General features: G+C 42.8%; 1 protein-coding gene across 8 annotated transcripts in view; it reads right to left on the reverse strand.

Annotated features, from left to right (window-relative positions):
- Positions 1 to 21,463, reverse strand: part of LOC149249086 (uncharacterized) — a 245,136-nt gene that overhangs the window by 40,984 nt on the left and 182,689 nt on the right. For all 8 annotated transcript variants that reach the window (XM_089458621.1, XM_089458622.1, XM_089458619.1 and 5 more), the window contains 2 exons: positions 5,127 to 5,192; positions 4,901 to 4,992 (listed from right to left, as the gene is read on the reverse strand). In XM_089458621.1, coding sequence (XP_089314747.1) covers positions 4,901 to 4,992; positions 5,127 to 5,192 — 158 coding nt within the window. The remainder of the gene's footprint in view (positions 1 to 4,900; positions 4,993 to 5,126; positions 5,193 to 21,463) is intronic.

The raw sequence follows: 21,463 nt of genomic DNA on the forward strand, positions 1-21,463 counted from the left end.
TGTTTGCAAACAGTATCCTGCTCTTTTGGAACTCGATGGTGGAATACTGAAAGAGGTGAGACACATCCTGCTTGGGCATCTCCATGGCAGCAAGACCTACACATCCAAATCTAACTCCAAACCTGTGCAACAATAGAGAATGTCTGCCTCCCCATATGATGAAACCCTCTGTGAACCCCGATGTGTCATCCCAGGAGCGAACTATATCACTCTCTGCCACGACTCCGCTCATCACAAGTGATCTATCGATCAATTGAATCCCTGCATCCCATAGGCAGACCTACTGCGGCATAGCCCTGACAACCGATGGAATCCCTTTGGCCCTCATCTCTAGTCCCTACATGCCACCCATATATAGGCTCCATACATCACGAACTAATATGAGGCATGCTAAACTGTCCGGTGCCTGCCACTGTGTAGTATTGATGACTACTGGAAACCACGTGTGCCAAATAGCTACCCGCTGAATGCGACCAATAGATGGGTATTTGATACGCACAACAGACTCAATGTATGTGGATCCATCCTGCTCCTGCCAACCATTGCCACTTGTTTGGCTCCCCGCCCCCGGGAGAATGTGTCGATACAATGTCAGGAAGCCGGATACAACTGGACAACTATCTCAGTCGTACACGGTATCCTCTGATCATGCATGATCCAAATATGCCCTGTGGAAAGTGTGAAACATGTCTCCCCTGTGACCAGCTCCCCAGGAATAGGATCAATGATGAATGATATGCCATCCCTGTCGGTGATCACCTTATCCCTCGACCTATGGTTGTCAACTCGCGCATCGACTCGATGCCCCCGCTAAGAAGTCTCCCCAATATCGCACCAAGTGTCATCCAAATATCTTGGGTGAGCTCTCCGTACCCTGCTGCTCATGCCCAGAGTGTCAAAGGACAGCAACCATATCGCCCGTTCCTGTAAGTAACGTAGAAGAGGGTCAGGAGTGTGAGTCCCTACAGATACCATCAAGTATCGCTCATCTATGTCCCCACCAATCATGGGTGAACTACACCCAAAGGTATGCCCGATATCTCCGTCCATGGGTGTCCCTGGAGGCAACACTCCAAGACCTCGTTGTGCAGCACCATACGCCTCTACATACCACCGATCATCCCAATACTCCTGGACATGCCACTGTACACCGCGGCCTACCCCTGTACACTGCTAGATACCCTCGGCTATAGTTATGCCATCCTGTACTGTCCTGCTTCCTACCTGTGTCACTGCACCTGTCACTCCCCGCATGTACTCACTGCGATGTGAGGCACTCCCACTCCGCAACGCAGTCCAACACACTACAACACACCACCATGCATCTCCATGCCCACCTGTAGACCACTGCTCAACACTAGATGCTCCCACACATCCCTGGATATGATGGCCTAGAGCTATGTCTCTACATGTCAGGCCACACCCGATCAGTATCATCACCTCCACCATTGCATCATTATCCCCGCCGATGAATGGATCTTCCCTCCAAATCCCCCCCGAGGGATCTGAGAAGTGACTCTCCCTATGTGTCAGCAGTGATGCCACCATTGCTCCGCTCCTCTGCGTCCTCTGTGCCCCACACAAAAGTGAAGAGCCCCCAACTCCATGCAAGGCACAGTCTGGTGGCCTGCCAATGCCACCTCCTCCGACAAACTCTTGCCACAGTATGTTGATCACCCATTGATCCCATGTACAAATGCCATACCAAGAAAACCAAAAGAGTTTGTCCATAAACTAGTCGACCACTGGTGTTGACCAAGACTCCCCTAGCGAATGTGCACGCTCAACTGCTAGGTCAACTGCACCATCCCATTTGTATTCAATCGACATACATGGGAAATGATAGGTGGTCCCTCCCGAATCCTAATGCCAGTCGAGGCTTCCAACATCCCCAGTGCCTGGAAACTCATGCTGAGCTCCACCAGGGTCCACTACAATATCCATAGTCCACTCCACAGGGTACCAACTCAGAATCTCTCGCCACCCAACGCCAAGAGAGGGATCGAATGCATGAACTGCCGCACATAGAACAACCCCAACATGCGGGTGTTGCACCCTGTGCAACTCAGGTCGTCTCATCTCGCTATCCTAGTCAATACATACAACCTGACTAGGTAGCTCTATCTCCCTCTATCTAATGGGCCAAAGTAACCTAACAATGTTGTCAACCCCGTCTATGTATTTTCGAAGAGGGCTCCTCTCATGCTCCAACGTGCACTCTAACTGCACCAGTAGGGAATCCAACTGCTCCCCAACGTGAGTCAATTTGGTCGTGGACTCGGCACAAACCGCTTTCATGCCCTCCAACTCCTCATTCTGCTGCAGAATCGCCTCTCGCACTAACGTGACCTTCCTTTTTAATGCTAGGAGGTCGGCCTAAAACTGATGGAACTATCGTGGGCATCTATCACCTGTAAACTTAGCCATGGCTCTAGATACCTCAGCAACTGTTGGCATCTCATCCAGGGATGGCAACCCCTCAACAAATGGCTCTATGTGAGTAGGCTCTATCCTCTCCACCAGGGTGTCAACTGGGGCTATCAAAGAGGTCTCTAATAAAGGTGACTCCTGCACCACACCGGGTATATTGATGTGCTCATCACCATACTGTGGGCTCTCAACATCATGCTCAACCTTTTCCTCAACCTCCTGATATCTAAAGCCAGGTCTCCACCAGCAAAAGTACCCCTTAGTCTCACCCTCTAACCGTCTTTGTCTTGTCTACTCCTTTTCATGAGATCTGGTGCCCTGATCTGGTCGACTTTCCCCACACGATGTAGATGGTTGCACCCCCACGGCCTACTCATCTCTAACGTCATTGTTGTAAGGGTGAAGATGGGTTTAGTTTGTCACCCTCCTCAATTGGGCCAACCTCTCATCATCCCAATGAATTCTACCCCAGAATTTCTTCATATTGGATTTTCCTTGAGCCATGGGTTTTTCTCTGGTTTCACCCATCACTATGCACTCATATCCAAAGCTTCCATGATCTTCTGGCTAATTTCCCACAGCTGGGCCAAGATCATGCTCTGATACCACTATAATGATCCTAACAGGAATACAAGTGATAAAAAGCAAATAATACATGCAGCAAATTACAAAAACGAAATATTCAATAAACACCCATATAAAAGCTGCAAATGGAGAACTTCTGAGCCATTTTATTATATTTTTGCAAGTCAAATACAATAGGTGATGGAATGGTGCACCTGGGATTGTCTTAAAGGACAAGCAGGACCAAACCCAGGTAGCAAAATGGATGAGTTGAAGGCTTCCCTGTTGTTGCACCAATCTACACTGGTTGGCCAAAACCCACAAAAACCCAGAAATGGTTTGGCCCGATTTGGAATTCCCAAAATTGACCCCCCAAAGGCACTATTCAATCCCCAACAATTCTACATTGTTTGCTGCAAAGATACGGCTTAAAACCCCACCTCCGGTGCTAAGAAAATTATGAAACTTTATATTTGGGATCCTTGTCAAAAACCCAGGAAGGATTTTAGCTAGTTAGACTTCTGATTTACGACCCCCTTGGAGCCTCACCTCAGCTCTAGCTGCCAATTTCAACTTGCTGGAAACTGCCTGTAAATCCACCTGAAAAGTTCTCCAAAATGTTGAGTTCACTCGTGCTATCCAATCCCTTTTCCCCGGATGATCTCTTGGCCCAACTCAGCTACTCCAAAGTACCACAAAAATCTGTTGTGTGGCCTCTGCGCTATCCCCTAGCCCAACAATTCGAATTGCTAGAATGCTGGCTCAGCTCGCTGTAAAACCCAGCAAGAACGTTGGTTTAATGCTGCTACCTCAGCTCCCCAACTCCCGAACAAGCAATCAGATCTCTGCTTGCCTCAATCTCCCTTTGTGTGTTTCTTGGCTGCCCAGAAATACACACTCCTTGCTCTGCGCTAGTTGGTGGTACTATATCACTGCCCTGGAACTCCTAAAATCCTTGTAGAACTGCCTCTCTAAGGCGGGCCGCGGGCACGGATGGTCCCCCGAAGTAGAGGCATCGTGGCTAAACAGCGGGTTGACTCAGCTAAACAGCAGAGTGAACAGTCAAGTGATTTTGTTTGCAAGATGTATGAATGAATCCCAAAATGAGAGTTGCTCCCTCCTTATAACTCCTTGGGCCTCCCTTGCCTCATGTGGGCCCCTCCATCCACCTATTCAACTTTCCATCCAAGCTATTTGAATGGGCCAATTTGAATTTCCATGTGGGTGGCCCCCACATTCCACTAGCAACCAAATTAAGTCGAATTGCCTCCTAAGTCCCTAAGTCAAAAATGATGGGTTCTCTTCCTTAGCCAAAATTGTGCAAAATTGGGTAGCAGCACCCTATTACAAATGTGTTTGAGAAGGGACATGACATATATACCCCCGCTGAAAGAGGGGTAACAGGCAGTGATGAAAGTTGACAAATAAATGAAAGGATTCGTTCTCTATATAAGTGCCCTCACTTCTCTTGTCCAGCATAGGCCAAGCTTTCTAAGTCAATAAGATATCTTTGTTTTCTGAACAAGTTTTACTTATATGTCTCATATCATGATGTCCTTCCACTGCCCATCTTGCTTGCACATCATCTCATATCATAAAAGCTTCATCTTATCCAAGTCCATAAAGTTACATTACATCAGGAAAATGAAAATTTGTGATAATGCATCATGGAAGGGAAATTTCAGACCAAGAAGATGAATAAAAAAAGTTAAAACTAAAGAGCAAAGAAGCCACAAATGTAACATGGGAGTTGAACTTATTTGAGAAGTATAATGGGCATGGATATAATAAACATTGCTTTTACCATTAATACAACTAACTAAAAAAGTAGAAATACAGGCCTGTATTAACTCTTCACAAAATTGCAAAATCAGACAAATATATTATCAAGTTAGAAGCAATTTACCAAGTGAAACCGCGTGCATGGAGAATCCACTGGAAAATGATGTACACTGTAGTCCACAGCACAAAATATGCACCTCGGAACCAAGTGAAGCGCTGTCATCAAAGCCAACTCCACCACATAAGATTTCTAAAAGGTACTGATGAAAAAGGGGACTTCTTAGGTAATAACTTGTAACCCATGCGTTTCTCCTAAAAGGAACTCGGTTCAATGGATACATTACACATACCATATTGTTGAGCGCAGTGTCAATAAGAAGGGAAAAAGCATTCACTGAATGCATGCATCCTATCAACTGCCAAGGAAAATTTACAGAGAATTTACATCAATATGCTTATCAAAACTTACTATTTATGTTGTGAAATGATCACAAACGGATATAAATAACATTAAAATGGATCAAGCATTATATAGAAATACAGAATAAAGAACACTTATGATAAAACCAGATCAATGACCTTTCGAACTGCATAATACAGTAATAGTTATACCAAATACAACTAAAGCTTATTTTTGAAGCAAAATAAATGTGTGACTACTGGGATACTTAAAGATCCTCTTTATTGGGAACAAAGTTGCATCAAGGCATTATCTCCTGAGTGTAATAGTAGAAGACAACACACCATGGGCAGAAATGCTGTTGTTTACAATGTTAATTATCTAAAGTAATAGTCATAGAGATCAAGTGTTTGTATCTATTTGTTACCTTTCATATTTGCACGAGAGGTAAACCTACAATTTTCATCACATGACAGGACTTTAATGGGTGACATATTGAGATGTTGATGGACCTGAGATATACATCTTCATTTTTGCATGGAGATGATGCAGATTGATCAATGTGTTGCATATGATGTTACAAGTTGGTCCAATGGCTCATGTGATGGTTGCACTTGATGCTCATATGGATAGTAATGACATGTTTTCTGGTGCTATGATAGTGGTGGATGGACCATATACTGGTACCATTCATGTTGCATACCTTTTCTTGATGGACCATCTTATTTGATGATGATGCTTGCACCTTAACTTACATGAGTTATCTTTGCATCATCGTACTTGCACAATTGTATAAAGGCTTAGTCATTGCATTGATGTTGTATGATGAGATAGGATTTATGTGAAGGAGCTCCCTAACACCTGAGATCTCTATCATGCTCCTGTGATGATGTTTCATGAGATAGACGATCATTTTCATGGAGTGGTACTCAAGTTGTCACAAGGATTTCACGCATACTACTTGATTTTGTGGAGTGCCCTAGGGTTCTGGAGTTGATTTAACATGTTTGGCACTTGATCATGAGGAGCATTACACTTCTGCTGTTGGCTTCATGACACATACACTTCGCAGATTTTAAGGAGATTTCTGCCTAGGGTGTTGCAATTATGCCTTTTGGGCATTGTAACATGCATTGGTAGTTGTGACAGGTGCCTTGGGCATTTTGGACCATGCATTGCGAGTTGTGACATTGACTAGGGCATTGTGACATGAATTTGGAACTGTGAATCAGCCTAGAGTGTGCAAGCCTGGAGGAGCTTTGTCACAAATCTTGCATGATCATCGTTTTTCAGTGGATATGATACCAGCAATTTTGGGATATGATTCAGGTAACTTCCAGTATAAACCATGGCTCTAATATACAACAATCAGACAGGCATCATTCCTGACCTATTTTTCTGATGATTTTGCAACCAATACTTGGAACTCTCCTCTCTTTGTTGTTCCTGTGTCACATTTACAGCCAACAGAATGTTACTGCCAACCATCATTTGGGGACCTGCACATCCTGTTTAAGGGATATGTAATCAAGTATTTCCATGAAGTTTCCAAGCAGATTCTACAGGGATGTGAGGGTGCATCAGTCTGGTTTTGATATGACCCCAAGAGGGGCATATATAGAGTTAAATGTATAATGATATGACCCGGGGGGGGGGGGAGAGGGGGGGCGCATATATGGGATTAAATGTGCATGTAATGTGTAAATGTATATGTAATAGGGTTGGTCTAATAATAAAGGGGCCACATGTGCAATGTGTGAATAAGCATTATGATTCAAATACATAAAAACCAAGCAGATTCTACAGGGAAGTGAGGGTGCATCAGTCTGGATTGGATATGACCCCAAGAGGGGCATATATAGAGTTAAATGTATAATGATATGACCGAAGGGGGGGGGGACATATATGGGATTTCATGTGCATGTAACGTGTAAATGTATATGTAATAGGGTCGGTCTAGATAATTAAGGGGCCACATGTGCAATGTGTGAATAAGCATTATGATTCAAATACATAAAAACCAGAAGCAATGTTATTGTAAACGAACTGGTCATCGAACCAGAAAACCTTGTTGATCGGAAACTGGAAGGGAACCCGAAAAAAACCGGGAAAAAAAATGGTTTACCAAAAACACATAAAATATTCATATTTTAAAGAAAAACAGATATATTCATGTACATCCATATGAATCCAAACCATTTATACACAAATATGCAAAAGTTCTCATTTATATAGCAAGTAATAGTGCATATAACCAAAATAGCACTTAGTGCAAAACATTGCTGACCCAAAAATGTTACAAACATCAAGAAGCAGGCTCTAAAAGGCCTTTATAGTCCAAAATAACATGCTAGATCATAGAATTATACTACAACTTACAATACTATGTTGATTTGGGATAGCATCGGATGTGCTCTAGTCATGAAAATTGGCAGAGAGGCTAAAGCACATGAGATCTCCAAGACCCAGAAATGGTTTGGGCAGATTCTACCCGGTTAAGGAGATATAAAAATAATTAATATTTTTAATGGAGTTTCTAAGTCTAAACTTAGGAAAAATAAAATATTAATGGGTGTTAATATAAAACTAGGTTAGAAAGTTCCAAATGACATGGATCAAGCCAAATCTAATCTTAGACGTTGATTAGAGATGTAATCTCGGATGTTGAAGGAAAAACAAGAAAAGTATAAGAGGAGGCTTGAGGGTCAGTTGGAGAACACACCAAAGTGATCAGTCATTTGACTTTCTAGAGTGGGGTTTGCTAAGAAAAGTCGAATCAGTGATCAGTTTGCAACAAGGGGCAATGAGTACGAGACAGAGAGGCAGAGTTAGTGCCGGAAGACCAGCACAGAGGTAGAGAGGCAGACGCAGAAGCCAGAGGGAGCCACACAAAGGCTAGCAGAGACAGCGCAGAAGCCAAGAGGGCCTGCATCATCCACGCAGAAGCTTCTTAGTGACGGAGAGAACCAGAGAGGTTGCGCAGAGCCTCAAAGAGCTGACACAGGGGGTTATCAGGCTGATGCAATGCTTTAGTTGCGCTGGAGAGGGTTTCGTGGGGCAAATTTTCTGAATATTTGCTTCCAAATAGAGAGGTATTACTGCCGGATTATTTTCTCTGTCGGGTGAGCCAGTTTGGCACCCAGTTGCACTTAGATAGACTGCATAATAAAATAACCCTCAGAATTGTTGCACCGGTTTTCCCAAGTTGGGTTTTTCCGCGGACGAGTTGTCCAAAAATAACAGTGTCACTTGTGTGTTTGCTATTTCTTTCAATTGTTCATCTGTAGATGCTTGAGACTATGTTGTGTTTATTTCGATATTTATACGTTTAAATAACTTGTTCTTAATTAACAAGTAAGAGAAATAAACGAAAGAATACAGATAAAATTTCTAACTGGTAGTACTTAGAAATTTCAACATGGTATCAGAACATGGTTGCAAATCACAGGAGAGTTGAAGCAAAGCATTTGCAGCAGAAACAACTGTCCCAAGTGACAAAATTCGTTCCTTGCAGAAAGCGACAAAAGAAGGGTTGATGCAGAGGGACTGCATCATTAGTTCGGGCCAGAGAGAGGCCAGCGCAGAGGCTAAGGAGGGCAGAAAAGGGCTCACGAAGAGCCACACATAGACCAAAAGGGTTGACGCGGTTGGCTTGGGGAGCATTTCATCTAGTGTCGGGATTGCATAGAGCCTAGAGGCTCAATCCTTCAGTTGTTGGGGCTTAGGAAGTTGTGGGCAGATTGTGAGGAGTGAAGTTGGTGGGGTGTTGTTGCTGCCGAGACAGAACAGTACCTAACGGGGCAAAACCAAAGTAGAGGGAGTCGCTACCTAAGCGGATTTCTAGCCAAGAAATCCAGATCAATGTTGCAGGTGCATAGGAGATCGAAGAGGTGCGACTCGAGGTTAGCCAAGAAATCCAGATCAATGTTGCAGGTGCATAGGAGATCGAAGAGGTGTGACTCGAGGTTGGCAATTCCAGGAGGGAAATCACAACTCAGAGGGAGTTGAAGGGAGAACTTCCAGACGGGAAGTAGAGACTCAAAGGGAGTCGAAGAGAGAACTTCCAAAGGGAAGTAGAGACTCAAAGGGAGTCGAAGAGAGAACTTCCAAAGGGAAGTAGAGACTCGGAGGAGTTGAAAGGAAGAGCAGAGAGATGGCCATGAATGGACTAAGCGATCAGGACAAGCTGGACGGGGCGTCCAACTTTGTGGTCTAGAAGGCCAGGATCTTGTCCATTCTAGATAGACATTGCATCAAGGCCTTCACCTTGAGAACAATGGCTATCCCAGTTGACTCGGCAGACAATGAAAAGTACGAGGAGGCAATGGCCAAGGCGAAATGCATCATCCTTGATGGGGTCAAGGATCATGTAGTCCAACATATTGTCGAGAAGGAGACAGCAAAGGAAATGTGGGACACCTTGAAGACATTGTACTGGCATACTTCCGTGCAGAGGAAGATGTTACTTGAGAATCAACTGCGGTAGATTACTTCCTCGGTAGATTGAAGGAGATCTGGGACCAACCGACTTCCATAGGGGCCACGCCAGATCAGTTACTTACCTCTCAGTCACTGAGTTGCAGTGCAGTAGCGATTAGCAGTAGCACAATGCAGCATGATGAGAGGGGGTTGTAGTGCAGATGCAGTGTTGGGAGAAAGGACTAGCAACAACACGGATGTAGAGGGAGCTGTCGTACAGATGCAGTAGTGGCAGTGGCAGAGCCATGGGCAGCAGTACAAGATGCAGCAGTGCAGAGGATGTTGGGCGGGGAGGCCTAGCATCAACACAGGTACCAATGTCGTATAATCAGAGTGATTCTCAGTGTGGAGTATTACTAGAGCACAGTAATCTACCCGGGTGGGACTAAGATGGACTAAAGCTTTCATCCAGTCTAGGTACCATCAGGCTTACTAACTAACCATCAACCCAAGGATCTAGGTGTGTATCCAAGGTCAGAGCTCCAAGGCCAACGCCACCCTCCCTCTTTGGGATCTAGACATCAAACACACATAGGTCGATCAGATGTCCTCCCAAGAATCCGCCATTAGATGCTTCAAATCTCCCTAATAAACTAGATATATCCATTTGTCCAAGCATGCTTCCCAAGTGTTCATCCTTTTTGATGGAGAGATTTACCTATTCAAGCACAACCCCAATCAATAATAAGCTTTCAAATATACAAGTAAGCACAAACATTCGGGGTCCTTATTCATTTGGATGATGTTTGTATCATCAAATTATCCATATACAATTTTGTCGGAAGCTTTCTTCTTCTTCTTTCATTTCTTCAATAGCACCAAATACATTCTCAATACTTCTCAAGGCCTTTTCACGAACATTCATCTGTAGTTCTTTTGTTTAATTCAAAGTATTTACTGTCATAACGTGCCCTCCCTCTCAATTGGGGAGCTATACCCTTTCTTCTATCCAGGCTCCCTCTTAACTTAGGGAGATCAACTACTTTCCTCTTCTATAATATCAGACAAGCTTCAACCTTTCACAACTTCATCAAGGTCATCTTCATCATCTTCATGCTTATATGCACACTATCTTGAAGATTGTGTACCTGCAAAACTTAAATAGCAAGTACAACCAAATACATATATAGAAGCATGAAATTAACTATATCAAAATCATCTTAACACAATAATGGAAGCATTAGAATTTAGACATCAAATACCTAAACCTAGTTAGCTTCATAATCAGCACACATACTTTTAAACTTCAACTTCTTGCTAGGGTTTTGTTACAAACCCTATACTACAACATAAAGCAACTTAATTGAGAAATCTGTCTCATTCCATCTAGGACCTCAATAGAGATATATGACAGATTCTATTGTCATGCACCAGACCAGGACTAACAACCGTAAGTCTTAATGAAGGCCATGAGGAGAGAATGGCGTCTAGAGGATTGGGTAAGCATCTGAGATAGATACTCCTTGAGGACTTGGAATGCAAGATAGGAAGTAGTATGGCTCATCTATTGGAAGGTTTGGTGTTGGGTCAAGGTCAAGGTCTTGGAAGTCTTCATTGAAATTCTATAAGAAAAAAAAAATGTAGTTTTTCCTTTCTAGGAGAGGTTTTGGCCCTGGCTAGCAAACTACATCTAGTGTTCTTGTGTTTGCATTGTGATCTTCTTATTGGCATTTGTCTTGATGATGAACAGAACTAAATAATGATGATAATGTCCTAATATAAATCACAGGAAAATTGCAAGGATTAAAAGAGAAATCAAGTTAATAAATAATCTAACTATCTACCCTAGATTTCTCAACATGATGTGTGTCTATCTCCATCTACCCATCTACCTCTTCTTATAATCTCCAGTTTGGACTCCAATGGCCAAGATCAAAACTTAATCGATGGCTGAAATCTTCTCCAAGTCGATCTGTGTGAGTTTCTAGAGAATTCTCACCTTTCTCAATTAATTACTATTAATTAACTGATTTCCCTAAGTTAAACTTAGGCATTTTTAAATTATTGATCAATTAATTTAATTGAGCCATCTCTAGGTGGAATTTCCAAAAACGATTTATGGGTTTTGAAGAACTCCTGTGTTTCAACCTCTCCACAAAGATTTGAGACTAGCACCATCTGATGCTACAAAAACTAGCACTCCCTCTTAGCGAGCAAGGTGTTCTCCAACTCTGTCTTCATAACATCCTCCAACCCCATTGCTGATGTCTGACAACTGTAGCTGCCTGCCACTATCCACCAACCATTGTGCCAACTCTAATTCATTTGCCACTAACTATAATTGAACCATGTTGCATCTGTGTTGTAGCTAAGACTGCACTGTACAACCTGTACTGTTGCCAACTCTGCATCTTCACTGCAACTCATCTAACATCACTTTCACTGTTGTTGCTACTGTAACTACTACAAATGAGAAGCATGCAAAATACTTTGTCCCTGCTACTGAAACTGGCTCTCCACTATACCCATTTGTTCTCTCAAATATATGAACTTAGCTCTTCCTAGAGCTTTTGTGAGTATATCTGCAACCTGCTCTTATGTTGGAACATACTATAGTTGGACTACTCCACGTTGCACACAATCTCTGATGAAATGACACCGAATATCTATGTGTTTCGACCTTTGATGAAACACTGGATTTTCAAAGAGCTTGATGCAACTTTCATTATCGCAGTAAACATTGCTCGCTTCCAACCTCTACTTAAACAAGCTCACCAGCAGCTTTTGAAGCCATCTAGCTTCGCATGTGGTTGTGCTAGCTGTCATATACTCTACCAAGGAAGATCTCCCCATCCTTCTATTGTTGAAGTTTCTAAGTCTACCAGTTAGAAACCCTCCATGCACTTTACTGGTTTATTCCTACCTACTTGTTCTATTACTTAACAAGTTATTGATAATGTAAATACTAAAAACAAACACTAGTGCATGCTCAACATATTACAGATCATCAACTAAAAGAAACAGAAACAATCACACCAAATGACACCGTTATTTTTGGACCAATGTCCCCGGAAAAACCCAATGCGGGAAAATCGGTGCAGCTATCTGAGGGTTTTTTTATTAAGCAATTTCAGAGTACAATTTGGGTGCCAAAACCGACTAACCCAACAGAGAATTTCCTTGGCGGTAGTACCTCTCATTCTGAGACAAATGTCCCAGCTGAAACCCCGGATAAGCCCTCTAGCAGCTCCTCAGCTCCAATCTGCCCCAGAAACCCCAACGTTTGCCTTTCTATACTGCATCAGCCTCTCTCTGCCCAGCGTTGGCCCTGTGTCACCCTGAATGGGTCTGCGTCAGCCTCAGGAGGCCCTACGTCAGCATTTTGGCCCTCTGCGTCAGCAACGCTGGCCTCTCTGAAGCACTATGCAGCTCCTGGTTGCCTCTGTGTGGCCCTGCGTGAGCCCTAGCTGCTACTACATCACTCTCTCTAGATCCTTCGCTGCTCTCCTGGAACTATCTCTACCTCTCTGTCTCTTTGTACTCAATGCCCCTCAGCTGCAACTCTGATCACTGGTTCTATCTCTTAGCAAACCTTGCTCTACAGAATAGAATGACTGATCACTCTGGTGTACTCTCCAAGTGACCCTCAAGCCTCCTCTTATACTTTTCTCGTTGACATATCAACGGCCGAGATTAAGTCCCTAATCAACGGCTAAGATTAGATCTGGCTTGATCCATGTCTTTTGGACCATTCTAACACAGTTTTATATTAATCCACATTAATATTTTAATTTCCCTAAGTTTAGACTTAGGGACTCCATTAAAAATATTAATTATTTTAATATCTCCTGAACTGTTTAGAATATGCCCAAACCCTTTCTGGGTATTGGAGATCTCATGTGCCCCAACCTCTCCACCAAATTTCGTGGCTAGAGCACATCCGATGCTACGCCAAATCAACACTCCCTCTTAGCAAGGACTGTGCTCTAGCAATACTCCTCACTAAGTATTACTCTGATCATTCGGCATCGGTCCCTATGTTGGTGTTAGGCCTATTGCCCACCATCCTCTGCACTGTTGTATCCTGTACTGCTGCCCATGGTTCTGCCACTGCCATTGCTGCATCTGTACGACAGCTCCCTCTACATCCATGCTGCGGCTAGTCCTTTCTCCCAACACTACATCCGCACTGCAACTCCTCTCATCATGCTACATTGTACTGCCCACTGCTGCACTGCAATTCAGTTAATGAGAAGTAAGTAACTGATCTCCCAACTCTCACCTCTCTATTGGGCTAAAGACCCTCCTGATGTTGAAGCTCCCTCTGTCGTTGACAAGTGTTCCCTCTCTGACCTCTGTGCTTCTGCAACAACTCCCTGCATCTCGCATCGTTGCACACCTCTCTGTGCCATCCTGCACTGGTGCAACACTCCCGTGCCTCTCGCACTGCTGCAGCCTGCTAGGCTTGCGCTGTCTCGGGACCTCCTGCACTGTAGCTCTCTTTGTCGCTTCATCCACATCCGTCTCTACCCACATCAGCCAGTCCTGCTACTCCTCTTCGGGGCTCCCGTAGCATGGTCTAATCCAAGAGGCTGGGTACCTCAAGGATCCTGCCCCTCATCGCCTGTAGTCCGTTTGACTACAGCTCAATGTCTCCCCACTTTCGCTCAAGTGGCATGTGTGCACTCATGGCACAATTATCGTCTGTCTTCACTTCCTTCTCTGCCCTTGCTGGCGCTGCCTTAGTCTCGGAAGACTCTCCCTTACTCTTCTTTCTTGGACACTGGGTCGCATAATGTCCTCGCTCCCCATAGTGGAAGCACTTGATCTTGGAGAGATCCTCCTTCTTCCGCTTTTCTTGCTTTCCCTCAAATGCTAGGGCAACATCCTCCTCCTCCTGCTTGTGACTCTGATCCCCTTGCTGCTGCTTCCCACCTTTGACTGTCGTCTGGTCTCTTCTTGGCGAAGAGCCGCCCACATCTCATCCCAAGGTGGAAGTGTCCCTCTGCCTAGTATGCTCTGGACAAATACCTCCAAGTCTTCTGAGACAGCATTCAGGGTCGTCCTCACCGTCAATTCCTGATCCGGTGTGGCTTCTATAACAGTCAACTGATCTCAAATCTCATTCAGTCCTCCAAGGAAGGTGTCAACCGGTTCTCCCTTCTTCATCTGATATGACCTCAGCTGATTCTCTAGTAACATTCTTCTCTGCACAGAAGTATGTTGGTACAATTTCTTTAGGGCCTCCCACATCTCATTTGCCGTTTCCTTCTCGGTAATGTGTGGTACTACATGGTCCTTGACCCCGTCAAGGATGATGCTCTTGGCCCTTGCCATTGCCTCCTCGTACTTGTCGTTCTCAGCTGGGTCAACTGGGATAGCTATCGTCTTCAAGGCGAAGTACTTGACACGATTTTTGTCAAGTGCAGATCAGATTTTGGCCTTCCAGACTGCGAAGTTTGACACTCTGTCTAGCTTGTCCTAGTCTCTTACTCCGTGTAGTGCCATGATGCTCTTCTACTTCCCCCCTGGAAGTTCTCAATGAGACTCCCACTGAGTCTCGATTTCCCTCCTGGAAATCCTTCTGCCAATGTCGAGATGCCCCCTACTCTGAACATCTGTGCAACCGCACCACTGATCTGGATTTCTCGGCTAGAAACCCTTGGTAACAACTCCCTCCTCTTGGCCTTGCCCTGTCAGGTACTGTTCTAACTACAGTACCTCACCAACTTCACTCTGCAACTTTCCCACAGCCTCCTAAATCCCGGCAACCTGAAGGTGAGAGCTCCTAGGCTCTGTGCAATCTCGGCACCAGCAACCCGGCCTCCTCAACTAACTGCGTCAGCCTTCCTAGCTTCTGCGTGAGTCTCCCTCTACCTCCCTTAGCCTCTGCGCTGCCTCTTCCTGGCTCACCCTTAATGACGCAGGCACTGCGTCACCCTTTCCTTGTTGTTGCTCTGCTAGAAACAACTTCTGTCACCTCGGGACAGTTGTTTTCTGCTGCTATTCTCTGCTCAGCTGATGTCCTCAGTTCTCCTATGATCTGCAACCATGCTCTGATACCATGTTGAAGTTTCTAAGTCTACCAGTTAGAAACCCTCCATGCACTTTACTAGTTTATTTCTACCTACTTGTTCTGATTAATTAACAAGTTATTTATAATGTAAATACTGAAAATAAACACTAGTGCATGCTCAACATATTACAGATCATCAATTGAAAGAAACAGAAACAATCACACCAAATGACACCGTTATTTTTGGACCAATGTCCCCAGAAAAACCCAATGCGGGAAAATCGGTGCAGCTATATGAGGGTTTTCTTATTAAGCAATTTTAGAGTACAATTTGGGTGCCAAAACCGGCTAACCCAATAGAGAATTTCCTTGGCAGTAGTACCTCTCAGTCTGAGACAAATGTCCCGGCTGAAACCCTGGATAAGCCCTCCGACAGCTCCTCAACTCCAATCTACCCCAGAAACCCCAGCGTTTGCCTTTCTGGACTGCGTCAGCCTCTCTCTGCCCAATGTTGGCCCTGTGTCACCCTGAATGGGTTTGCGTCAGCCTCAGGAGGCCCTGCGTCAACCTTCTGGCCCTCTGCGTCAGCAATGCTAGCCTCTCTGAAGCACTGCACAGCTCTTGGCTGCCTCTGCGTGGCCTTGCGTGAGCCCTGGCTGCTACTGCGTCGCTCTCTAGCTCCTTCGCTGCTCTCTCGGCACTATCTCTGCCTCTCTGTCTCTCTGTACTCAATGCCCCTCAGCTGCAACTCCGATCACTGATTCTATCTCTCTTAGCAAACCCCGTTCTAGAGAATAGAATGACTGATCACTCTGGTGTACTCTCCAAGTGACCCTCAAGCCTCCTCTTATACTTTTCTCGTTGACATATCAACGACCGAGATTAAGTCCCTAATCAACGGCTAAGATTAGATCTAGCTTGATCCACGTCTTTTGGACCATTCTAACATAGTTTTGTATTAATCCACATTAATATTTTAATTTCCTTAAGTTTAGACTTAGGGACTCCATTAAAAATATTAATTATTTTAATATCTCCTGAACTGTTTAGAATCTGCCCAAACCCTTTCTGGATATTGGAGATCTCATGTGCCCCAACCTCTCCACCAAATTTCGTGGCTATAGCACATTTGATGCTACCTCAAATCAACATCTATCACACCTCCAATCCTAGGAAATAATGCATCAACCCCAAGTCTTTCATGTCAAACTCTGTTGCCAGGTTCCTCTTACAATCTTCTATGAGCCCTAACGACCCTATCAAGAAGAGATCATCCACATACAAAACTAGGATGAGTGGCTCATCCTCTACCATCAAGTAGTAAAGGTTGGGATCTACGTCACTCTTAACGAATACCATCTGCTGCAAGTAGTTGTCAATCCAACCATACCACGCCTGGGAGCGTACTTGAACCTGTATAGAGATTTCTTCAGCCTGCACACAATTGTGTGCCTCTCATGAGTCTCGAAGCCCTTTGGTTGTTGTATGTACAACTCCTCCTCTATCACCCTGTTCAAGAATGTTGTCTTGACGTCCATCTGGTGAATCTGCCACCCCATCTGAGTTGTTGGGAATATAACTAACCAGATAAAAGTGTATCCAGAAACTGGGGTGAAGGTCTCCTCATAGTCTATACCTTCTTTCTGTGCATACCCTTTGCCACAAACCTAGCCTTGTACTACTCCACACTGCCATCTGCGACATGCTTGATCTTGTAGATCCAACGAGAACCTACAACTGACCTGTCCTCAAGCCTTGGCACTGCCTCCTAAACATCATTCGTCATGAAGAACTGTACTCCTCTACCATGGCATCTACCCACACCTAATGTTGTGCAGCCTCCTGAAAGCTAGAAAGTTCTACAACTTGAGCCACCAATGCTTGACACCTGCAAGGATGTTTGCGCTCTCTCTTGTTCACCCTAGGAGCTCCAACGAACTCCTCTGCATCTCTCAATGTTTGTCGAACTTCCTAGCTGATTTGACCACTAGTGGTAGGTGGTTCAACCAGCCCCTCTTCCTGCCTCTATTGCTTCGTTTGTTGTGAAGTCACTGGATCCCCTGCACCTAAGGAAATGCTAGTACTGGTAACTGTATTGAATCCTGGTGACTGTCCTACTAGTGGTCCCACTGGTTGCCCCTGTTGTTGGACTAATGGAGCTTCTATTGGCCCACTTTGATCACCTGTTGGCATCTCACAAGACTTCTTGAAGGCTCTATCCTCCATAAATTTTACGTCCTGTCTTACTACAATCTTCCTGCTGCTAGGAGCATAGATCCTATATGCCTTTGAGGTTTCACTATACACAACGAGGAACCCCTTCTCTGCAATCTGATCCAATTTGGTGTGCTTCTTATCTAGCACATGGCAGTAAGCTATGCTGCCGAAGATCTTGAAGTGACTTACCTCAAGCTTCTTTCCTAAGAAGACCTCTTCTGGCATTATCTTCCCTAATGCCTTGTGAGCTAAGTCACAGGACACGTCCTCCAGGGTCCCGTGTCCCGTATTTTACGTACTAGACACGAAAACGGCCCTAATACATGTCGAATACGGTTTTTATCATGTCCTGTAAAATGGAATACGTATTCGCCGGTTTTCGTCGTGTCCTGAATTTGGAAAATGCGTATTTCGTTGGTAGAAAATGTTGCCTGTAGAAGCTGCAATTTTTTTTGAAAGAAACAAATAATTTTTGAGTGGGACAGCTTAATGATCAAGTCTAGGCCCTAGTATTGATATGCTATTCATGGTAATGTTAAATTCTTAAAGTAAAAGTGACATTCTCCTTAATCTTCATTTTCATCCTTTTACTTAAATTTTTAGCATTACCATGAAATGACTCAGGATGTTTGAGAGTGGTTCCGGCCTCATTGGATTTCATATGGAGAAAGTAGAATTTTAGATTTCATTCAAAATGCAGCAGACTTATCAGTTTTTCAGGATTTCAGGATTGGGAGATTGTAATGTTTCCAGGTGACACCACCTGCGCAGGCTACCCCTGCCACCAGTAGAGGACGTGGTCTACCTCCTATAGCTCCTACTTCTTGTTCTTTGGCGTCTAGAGCATAGCAAACTCCACTACCAACTCCACCAACACCAGCATCTACATCTAGAGGGAAAGGGAAAGCTGTGGCATTTTCTCGCAAGAGGGGCAGAGGAAATCAATAGGATTAGACTTTAGTTATTTTCTTATGTGCTTGTAAGTTGTACATGAACAATGAACATAGAATATTCAAGAATCAAGACCAAGCATATCACATTCTAATTTCTAAATAGTAAATTTTGATTCTATTTATTTTTTTAAAGTGAACTATGAACTTTGAGAAGTAATTATATTTTAATTTGATTAGATACGCTGCAACCTGCAATTTAATATGGATAAAAAACTATATTTCAGTATATATATATATATATTATTAATATATATATAAAACGTGTCCCCCGTGTCCTATTTACAGGTCGTTGCGTTTCATATTGAATACTCGTATTTACGTGTCTCGTGTCCTCGTGTCATGTGACTTAGCTTGTGAGGAATTTTCTTTTTGAATATGCACTAATATGTTACATGCCTTTGCTCATAGAAACCTAGGCAAATCTTGATCATATAACATCGTCTTTGCAGCCCCAACTATAGATCTGTTTTTCCGCTCTTCTACCCCATTTTGTTGTGCCTTATATGGAGTTTTCCACTCTCTTCTAATGCCTTCCTTCTCATAGAAATCTGTGAAGTCTTTATCTGTGTACTCTCCATATTATGAATAAAAATATATATAAAATAATATAAATAATGTAAAACTATAATAATAATAAATAATGATTAATTAGTAACTAGTTAATGAAAAGGTATGTCCCTAAGGACATAACCGTTGGTGAAAAGGTTGCCTAGGGTATATAAAAAGACCCTCACCCTCATTTGTAATCATCTAATCAATTCATTTGTAATATTCAATATACAATTACTTGTCCTACAATGGATGTCTTTGTCTTCGAAATATTTTGAAGATTATTGTGAGTATACAAAATTTGTACGTTACATTAGTATCAGAGCCATGTTCTTCAATCCCGGCCTTTGGCCATTCAGTGTTCATCAACCTTGTTGTCATCACAATTGAAGCATTTCGCTACTCAATCTTGGAGATTCTCCATTCTACTGGATTCACCGTTAGGCCTTTAGCCATAATATAAAAAATAAAATAAAAATAAAAAAGAAAAATGTAGGAATTTATAAGGTAAGTTCCTTATAGATAGAACACCAAAGGACACCGCACACAAACAGATCACAAATCAGTACACCAATATTCTTGACGGGGTTAAAACCCTCAAAGAGGGAAACAGTCCACAGCTTGAGCCAACGCGGCCACTTCAAGCAATTTATTAATGTAAAAGAAAGAAACTTTACATAAGCTTCTCTCATGAACGGTCACCTAACAAATGGCCCTCCATGCTCTTTAAATAGAGATCATGGACCATGTTGGCCACTCCATGTCAACTACCCCACAGCCGTACATTTTTTCGCGTATGGATTTCCATCATGTTTGAGCATTCAGATGATCCACAGATTCATCATTATCATCTAATAGGCACACTAGAGTTTTGTAAACCCATTATGCATTTTGTAATGTAAATGATCCTAGTAAGACAAATGTATGTAACAACCTAGGTAAATTTATTTTTCTGATGATGATTTCTATTCTAGGAGGTTTTTAGTCTCACCGATTCATGTGTGTTTCTAAACACGGATGATTGGTAGAGATTTTTCCTCCAACCTCACCCCAAAGCTAGGGTGGATTTTGTCGTCAGGCTTTTAAATGAGTCCTAGTGTTATTTATCGAGTCTCTGTAAAAGTGATTTGGGAATAATTCTAACTATTTGGTTAGATTATTTTATTACAAGTCACTTAGTCTACTAGATCATATTTTGTGTCGCAGAAATGGGTAATTATTGAGGGTCTATAATGAATAGGCGTTCCCCCTTCATGGGTTAGAATTGTAATATTTCATGTAAAAAAAATATTTAGTTCATGGTCCTTCATAGTTAGACACCATGGTTAAACATTAGAGGGTTGGAAAAATTAATAATCCCCTCATGAGTCAATTAACTAAAAATTGTGGCTAAAATAAATTAAAATGATAAAGCCAGAAATTTAATTAATTTAGGTCTTAGGAAATTTATCTTTTCCAACATTTAAAATTCGTGGGTTTTAAAGTTCTTAATTTTTGGAGGTCCCCGGCCAAGGGAATATTGAAAATTTCAAGATATTTTGAACCCTTGGGCCATAGTAGTTAAGTCAAAGTCAACTTTTTGCGTCAATTAACTCAATATCATCATTTTTGAGTTAATTAAAAGTGATTCGAATTTCCTCAAAAAGTAACTTTATTTCAACGGTGATAATTAAAAGATCATTTGATCTTCATCAACAGTTGAGACTGCTTTGACGGGGATCAAGCCAACTAGCCGTTGGAGAATTTTTTTATAAATGAGAGGCTTCTCTCCATTATTTCATCTGATTTCTAAATCGTGTACTTGCTCTAAGAAAGCTCTTGTAACTTTTTCTGGTTAATAAAACACAAATACTTTGGGGTTTCAGATCGTGGTGTTCCCCTTTCAAATTTATGTGATAATATTGTTCTTAATACTTGCTACTTTTATTTGCATTTGCTGATTAATAGCTTTGAGGATTGCTCTGTGTACAGGTATCTTGCACAGATTTCTGGGTTTTTTAGAAAATCATTTTAATTTGATAGAAGTAGTAGGTATCTCTATTTCTTGATAATTTTATGATCATTTTTTAGATCTCTATTAATCTAACAAGAAGATCTAAATGTGCAAAAGTTATCATTCATAATTTGGGCGTT

The sequence above is a fragment of the Pinus tabuliformis genome, chromosome 7, assembly GCF_031772625.1.
Source record: "Pinus tabuliformis cultivar Carrire ecotype Pingquan chromosome 7, CPIR1, whole genome shotgun sequence".
Lineage (NCBI taxonomy): Eukaryota > Viridiplantae > Streptophyta > Pinopsida > Pinales > Pinaceae > Pinus > Pinus tabuliformis.